Source organism: Parasteatoda tepidariorum, chromosome 6, assembly GCF_982258835.1.
Source record: "Parasteatoda tepidariorum strain Cologne lab strain chromosome 6, Ptep-v5.0, whole genome shotgun sequence".
In the NCBI taxonomy this organism is placed as follows: Eukaryota; Metazoa; Arthropoda; class Arachnida; order Araneae; family Theridiidae; genus Parasteatoda; species Parasteatoda tepidariorum.
Genome location: NC_141760.1, coordinates 23239201 through 23247694, shown reverse-complemented (window position 1 = coordinate 23247694; position 8494 = coordinate 23239201). Strand labels below are relative to the sequence as shown.

At 26.0% G+C, this 8494-nt stretch overlaps 1 protein-coding gene across 1 annotated transcript in view; it reads right to left on the bottom strand.

The window, feature by feature from the left end:
* Positions 1-2232: 2232 nt before the first annotated feature.
* Positions 2233-8494, bottom strand: part of LOC107457554 (uncharacterized) — an 85642-nt gene continuing 79380 nt past the window's right edge. The window contains exons 18-22 of the mRNA XM_043044937.3: positions 7795-7894; positions 6557-6662; positions 4875-4924; positions 4543-4652; positions 2233-2472 (exon numbers count right to left, since the gene is read on the bottom strand). Coding sequence (XP_042900871.2) covers positions 2334-2472; positions 4543-4652; positions 4875-4924; positions 6557-6662; positions 7795-7894 — 505 coding nt within the window. The 3' untranslated portion in view covers positions 2233-2333. The remainder of the gene's footprint in view (positions 2473-4542; positions 4653-4874; positions 4925-6556; positions 6663-7794; positions 7895-8494) is intronic.

The window sequence follows — 8494 nt, the reverse complement described above, 5'->3', positions numbered from 1 at the left end:
TCTTTTTTCCAAGACTTCCCTCGTTTGCGAACTAACAAAACAGACCTCTGAAGCTCAAATTCAGTAAAAAGTTAAAATTGTTTACTCAATATGAGATAAAAAAAGAAATGTCGGCAAGTAGTTAAAAAAGTTTTATTTTATTTCAAATTGCTTCTTTTTTTTTAACTACGAAAAAAAGGCGAATTTCTACTCCAAAGCAAATAAACTACAGAGTGAAAAAATTGCTATAGCATAAAAATAGTTCGTATATAGGTGCTTTCCAGTAAATGTTTTGTTAGCACTCATTATTTCAGCCTCTCATCCCTTCAGTGGGTCGATAAATGAGTACCAAACATGCTTGGGAACTAAACACTGGGGGTTCCGCGTTCGGCTGACCACCTAACCGGAACATCTGCTCTTACACTCCAGAGTCCAAAGTCAAGTAAACTGAGATCGGCACAGTAGGCCTTGGCCCTCTATGGGCTGTCGCGCCACTGAGTTTAGTTTAGAACTCATTATTAACATTTTAAAACATGTGAAATTCCACAAAAAATTATAATAACTCTCTTTATCTTCCTATTAGCTTGTAATGTTTAAATTTAAAAAATATAAAATGATTTTTAATTTAAAAAAAATAAAATCGTCACCTAATTAATTTAATAGCATTATGTTCGACACATAGATCAAACATGAAAATTCAATAATTTATGTAATTTATTATAATCCAGAATTATTTATAGTTAAATTTAAACCAGGGGGCAAAATTATATATTAAACTTAAATTTGTATTTCAATATTAACTAATTATAATGCATGTGATGCAAAATTTATATGAATTTGTGCTTTATTGAAGCAAAAATATTATCAACTCTTTACTGCCTAAGGTCAACATGAAAAAAATAACAATAAAAAGAGGATAAGAAAGATTTAAAAATGCATAAAATGATATTAATATTGATAAATAAGTTTTTTTTTAAATGACAGCGAAAATAGCAGCAAAAAAATTTTTTAGCATGCAAACAAAAACATAAAAAATTGCTTCAATGGCTTTTTTTTCATAAAAAAAACGTTTTAGCATAAAACATTACAATCTAAAAATTAAAAAAATTAATATTTATAGCCTAATATTAATTATAACGTAATTACTATAAACTACATAAAACAAATATTACAAAACGCCATTAAGGTCACAAATCATAAGCTGCAGCTAAAATTTGTCAGAAAAATATTAAACAAAAGAAACACCCAAAAACGAACATTAAATGTATATTTTCAACTAGAAATAAAACGAAATGGGAAAACGGTAAATATAACATCATCTTTCTTTCATAATCTTGAAAGATTAAGTATATTTCGTTTTCATACATCTTGTTGAATTAAAATACAACATATGAAACAGTAATATTCTAACATAAAGGTAGAGTATGCGTTATCTCCAGAAAAGAACATATTACGATTTAAACTGAATTATGAAATAAAATTTAATCTTCTTTTTTTAATTTAGTACACTAGGAATCACTTGAAAAAATATAGCTTTAAACTAAATATCTATGTTATGAAATTATATTATCCATGCACATAATATATTAATAGGCACTCTATGAAAATACTTAAAACTGTATCAAAACATAAATTAAATTTAAAATGGCCAGGATTGAATCCCTGATTTTATAATTATTGGAACTATAAAAAATAGAATTCTAATTATTTTCAGGGTCATTCATGAACGAAAACATATTTTTATAAATAATTAAAACTCTTATCTGTATTTAAATGTAAGTCACCCAAGAATTGTGTTTTTATTCTACATATACATTAAAAAATATAGTTTCATGTTAAACTAGTTTACGGGTAACATCACATAAACGCTAAGATGTTTCCAAAATGTACGTTTTAAATTTTTCAAAGAAAAAAAATAATAAATTTAAGAAAAATTATAGCTCAGCACTATTTAAATTTGTTTAAAAATGCAAGTTAAAGAAAAATTAGGCAAAAGTTCTTTTTAGTTGCTCAAAAAGTCAATTATAAAATGTTCAACTGTGAAAAATTATAGTATACATAAAATATCTTTCGGTACTTTTACTTATAGACATAATACACAAATTCAATTAATTGTGTGTATAAATATCTTCTAATTTTTTTTAAAAGTTATTGCTTTAAATTAAAGTTCATCCGTTTTCACATTTAATTTATTAAATTGTAATGATAAGTGTACGATAAAGCCAGAACTTTTTTTAAAGCTTTGAGCATTAATTTTTCTTTTAGAATTAATTGAACATTATTTACTGTTATTCATAAGATTGTAAATTTTTTACAATTTTTGAATCCTGAATTGAGATAATAATGGAGTATAGTTAAAACTCGCTTTCTTGTGAGGAATAAGACTGATTTCTTCTTATGGTTCTTTGCTTTGGACAATCTTCAGTGTCATGCATATTGTAAATATCGCAAATATCACAAAACACTTGAGAGCTAGACCGTGTAGGTATACCTCTAAAAAGAAAAGAATATTAAAATTATTAATTTATTATATATATCAACTTGCAAAAGCCTAAATTATAAATTTAAATGCTTAGTATTTAATTTAAATTATGATGAAATTAAATTGAAATAAAATTTGTTTTTAAGAAAATTTTTAAAGTAGGATATATATGAAAACTGAAGTAGTTAAGACTTTAAAAAACATTTTTAAATTAAATATTTCACCAACAAATTTTTCTATTTTTAATATAATCATAGTGAAAGATTTTTTAAGTATAAAGGGTAAGGAATTGTATTTGCGCTTAATGGTTTCAAGGACTTATTTAAAAAAAAAATTAAAAATTACCAAAATATTGCAAAATATGGGAGTTTCAATCAGTTTCAACCAAAACGATGGTAATTGTAACAGTATAGTACAATTTAAAATGATGGAAAAATGTTCAGTTTGTTAGAATACACTTTTTAACTTTGTATTTCGTCGGAAAGTTGTTTCGATTTCTAAGTAAGCTATAAGCGAACATCTACCAACTAAAAAATGAGTATTTGCAAACACACAAGTGCTTGGACTAGGCTTAACTAAATCAGTAGCTTAGCTGTTACGCATCAGGGCATGTCCTAACATCCAAAAGTATAAGCATAGAGGTTGCGGGTTCAAATCCCACTGCAACCTTGGCAGTATCCAATTATTGATACTTATTTATTGTAACGCATACATATATAGGCTTTTATGTTCATTACGAAATTCAACTTATCAACCCTTGCCAAGTCAATAATACGGATAGCACACGATAGAGAGAGGCATTACTAACTTATATCCTGGGACACGTTGGGGTTTGAACTCGCTACATCTACAGTGCAATAGGTGCGTCTTTGTTATGTTTTTCTCTAACTTTTAACTCTGTTCTTCAGCTTAAAGTTCTTACTTTACAATGAGCACTCGGGCTCGTATATGTATGTGTGACAAGAAATAAATAAATACTTGAAAAAGTTATGTTTATTTATTTTATCATTCGTTTTAAGAAAGCCTCCCTGAGTAAGCAGTCACCCTTTTCCACCAAACGTTATGTAAAATGGAGGTAGTGGGTTTGCTATCCCACAGTATAAACCTGGATATTTAACAATAAATAAATAAATTTGGCTTATATAAATATACAGGCTCGTATGCTTATACATATAATTGCTTTTCTTTCGTCAAATTGAAGAAAAGATAGAACAGAAACGGAAAAGAAAGCACATCGATATTAAACCTTTACGCTTCGGAGCATTTGACAGAAGAACCCTTTGTCATTGGAAGCTTAAGTAATGGTTGTTTGATTGTTTTACTTCAATAAAGTTAAGGAGTCGTCGTGCGGTATCGCTGTTCCGCTAACCCCTCAGAAGCATGGCTATAGTGGAATCGAATCCCGCTATAACCCTAGATGTATACTTTTGCTGTCCTTCTCAAGTTAGTACTATCAATGTTTTTCGATTTGAAACGAGCTTTAAGCTATTCTTAGTATTCAGAATGAAATCCACTTATATTAATGTGAATTAATAAATATACCCTTATAAAAGATGCATACGATATACACATAGCATTTTTTCTTTGTTCGAGAAATATATTTGGGAAATAAATAATTAACTGTTACCTAACTCTTATCGTACATTAAAATTAGCAGCCATTTTAAATAAACCGTAGTTTAAAGTAAACGAAATATGTTGAAAATCAAACATGTAATCCATTTTCTAAGGAATGTTGTTATTTGGTAAGCATAAACAATAAAAAAAATTATCAGAAAATATAAAAAATAATTCCATTTGCTGATTAATTAATTTTTAAATAAATGATTAAATAAATAAAATATTTAAATAAAAATTAAATAAAAACTGCGTAATACTTCATTTGTTAACAAATAAGTAATTAAATAAAAATAACTCACTTAAAATAAATAAAATATAACTAAAATGCAAACGAATTATAGCAAATATGTAAATGAAAACTAATTAAAACATAAACTAAAAATAAAATTTAGTGACCACTACATTCATTTATTAGTGAGCTAAATTAAGGATAAATGCAGGTGAAGTTAAGTTTTAACTTACAGTGCTAGATGCCCATCAAATATGACTTCTGTTTCGAGAATATCCAGTCTTGATTTCAAATCATCGTTTTTATGTTGCATATCTACGATTACACTGTTCAGAAAATTTACCTAGAAAATAATTTTTTTTGTTTCATTGAAAAATGAAGCAATGTTTGGACTTATAGAAAATTAATAAGCAATTAATATTTACTGAATAACCTATGACACCAATTTAGAATTTTAAATAATATTTAAATCTACTTTTAATATCGGTCAAAAGTGCCAAAATTTTAAGCAATAACTGAAATAGAAACTTAATGTAAGATTTATGAAATATAATGGATGACCTACTTGTTGGTCTAAGGCTTCTTTATCTCGAATTATTTGAGTTATGTGATTACCTGTAAAGAAAAGAATACAAACATTTAAATCACTTGAAGATTAAAAATTAAAACTGATAGCTTACTGAAGCTTTAAAAAAATCAACATAATTCACTCTAAGATTAGTAGCAATAATTTGTAAAATAACTGGAATATAGTTAAATATTCATAATTATATGCAATGCGATACTCCTAAATATATATTCAAACATTCGTTGAAGCATTATTTCTGTACAAAAAGATATGCATGTACGTTTTAATTAAAATAAAGTAATAGTTTTAGATAATGATGAAAAATTCACTACTTTTGAATTAATGCTTTTTTCTTTATTCAAATTAGGCACTAACTTTAAACATTATATGCACAGAAAAATATGATATGAAAAACACATCAGGATAATCAGGAATGCAATGGGAAATCAGAAAATTAGAAATCGAACGTTTCTTTAAATGTACAGGAAAATATAAACAGATGTCTCAGTAATTTTACAGAAATAAGCAAAATACTTTCTGGACGTATCAATGACAGACCCAGAGTTTAGCACAGGAAATTTCACCTTAATTAGGACATCTTAGTTGGTGAAGATATTCATTATTTAGTATATCGAATTCATCAACAATATTCATCCACTATACCGAATAACCGGTAACTTGTCCATGAAAAAATTAACAATACATTGAAGCATCTAGAAAAAGTCTCTTTAGTGAAATTCGAAGGGAAAAACCAATATTTTCCGTAATTCAGTGAACAAAATACTTGGTTATATGCATTTGTACATGAATTTACGTAATAGTAGCAGATATTTATAATAACCTGTTGAGTGAGTCCTGTATTAGCAGGATCTGCTTCGTTTCGATAATCTCAGCACTCGTAGTAAGACATATAAGCTAACATCAACATACTAAGTCGATTTAGAATTTAGAGTATCAAGATAAATAAAAGAAGAAAAAAACATTCAAAGAAATGTGATTTAAGGAAGAGAAAGCTGTTTAGCAATGACAAAGAAAAAAGAAAAACCATCAGACAAAATAAGTAAAAAAAAAAAAAAAAAAAAAAAAAAAACCAACGTAACAAAATAGTTTTACAAAAAAAAAAAAAACCTGAATCCTTATTTGATGTTTTTTTACTTTATTTATTTTTGAATGAAGATGATAAAAGCACATTAGATGTTGATTGTTTATCTTTGTGATGATGTATTTTCTAACTTAAAAAAGGAAGAAAGATGCATCCATTGTTTAAAAGTGCTTTCTTTCTTTTTTTTCATCTTTTTTTTGGGCCCACAAAAGCTGCAGTGGAGTGGAGGAAGAAGATAATTAATTCACATGCAAATTTCGTACATAAATTAATGCACCTGATCTTATCCCAATAGTAGGGTAAGATCATGTGATATGACCTTTTTTAGAAAAAAATAATGTTTCGAGGAATTTTTCAAGAATAACCCATTGTTCACAAATAACAGTTTCTGTGTACCTAACAGGCCTTCGAATTTTAACTACGGGGTTTTTCCTTACTTTCCCCTGTTTGTCTAAAAATATAAAATTTGAAAAAGTATTTTAAGATCCTGAACGTATTCAAAACGTAATACAACAACCTTAATGATCTGCTTAAACAATTTATTAATGATATATGAATAAGAAAGAAAATTATTTACTTGATTCTGATTTTCCATTTTTGACAGTCGACAGTTCAACATGCAAATCACTTATTTTCCTCTCCAGTTTCACTTTGTCTTCTTTCAGCTTTTCTGTTTCTTCTCTCTAAAAAACGTATTCCAAATAAAAATCAATATGTTAAATTAATATGCTCAAACTAAAATTAAAAGTTAAGGTCACAATAAAATGCAAAAATAATACCGTAATTATTAAAAATTAATGGTCATTTTAACAGATTCCAGAAGACCGATAATTTAATTATAGTATATCACATATATATACATAGCACTTACTAAGACAATTAAATTTAAAAATAATTACTGATCCAAAAATTATTGAATTACAACAGAATAATTACCAAATTCAGTTTTGATTGTATTTTACTACTTTAAAATCAAATTTAAAAAAACAAAACATGGTATATTTATATTGTTTTGCTTTGTTTTAGTAGAAGATACAGAAATTTGTATAAAAATACAAATTCTTAATTAAAATGAATTAATAATTATCATTACAAGAAATATTTATTCTTGATGTAAATTTTTTCGCTTAATTTTAAAAGCTTTTGCATTTTTTTTTCTGACAAATGAATAGTTCCCCCCCCCCCCCAAAAAAAAGTGCACATCGATTTATTTTAAATTGTTGCAAAATATACAATACTTAACCAGAAATCTCTTTGCTTCGTTTTAAAAAGCTTTTGCAAATTTTTTATGACAAACGAATAGTTTTTCCCATAATACGAAAATACGCTCACTGATTTCTTTTAAATTGCTACAAAATATACAATACTTAAAAGCGTATAATGTAAGACTGAAAGGAAAAAAACAAAAAAAAAAAATAGAACAATTAATTGAAAGGCACCAGATATAATATCAATCTTTTAACTTTAACACATCAAACACTGCCACTCTAATATATTTTTAAATAATCAGAAAAAAAGGAATAAAACTCTTTTCTTTAGCTGTTATTACTTTATTAAGAAAGAATTTTGAAAAAAGAAGAAACTGAAAAAAAAATTTAGTCTAACTTCGTGTTATGTTTTTTTTTTAATTTTATTAATTTTTTTTATTTATTTTAATTATATTTTCTTAAAACTATTAAAGTTATATAGTTCTTTACCGATCATTGGAGTTGCTTGCATTTTTAAAAATGACCATTTAGCGCAAAGAGAATTAATGAATTCGTTCATTTATTTATTTTTATTATCATTATTTATTTTATTTATTGTTTTTCTTACTTGTTGTTGACGCATAGATGCTGCTTTTTCTTCAATTAATAGCTGAGAAGCTTCAAGACTTCGTGTTAGGGATTGTTTCTGAGCTTCGGCTTCAGCTAGTCTGAAAACAAAAAAATAAATAATTAAATAATAAAATTTATAAATTAATGCTTATTTATAAAAGGGAACACTAACAATAAATAGTTATTTGTTTTAGAAAATTTTGTTACTTTTGTTCAAAATTAAAAACGGATTTAAACATTATTTAAAATTCTAAATTGTTGTTATATGTTATTCAGTAAATATTAATTCCTTATAAATTATCAATAAGTACAAGCTTTATAAATATGAAAAACAATCTGTAGCTTTGCATATTATATTCATTGCCAAACTTTTTAGACAGTTTGATATCTCAATGATCCGGAAAAAAAAATATTAGTTGAATTTTTTAGAATTAGCTTTAATTAAAGTGAATCAATGATCAATACCCGAGAAAAAAACAATAATATTTTGTTTTTACTTAAATGCATAACACGTTTATTTAACTTTATATGTTTTAATAAAAACAATTTTATTGAAATGATACTTTAGAAAAATTTATTATTTAATAATATTTTTGGATAGTGCAGGCTTTATAAAGAATAATTTTACTTAATTTAACCGAATTATATAAAGACCTGCAACAATTAGATAAGTCTAAGATAAATTAGATAAAGATTAG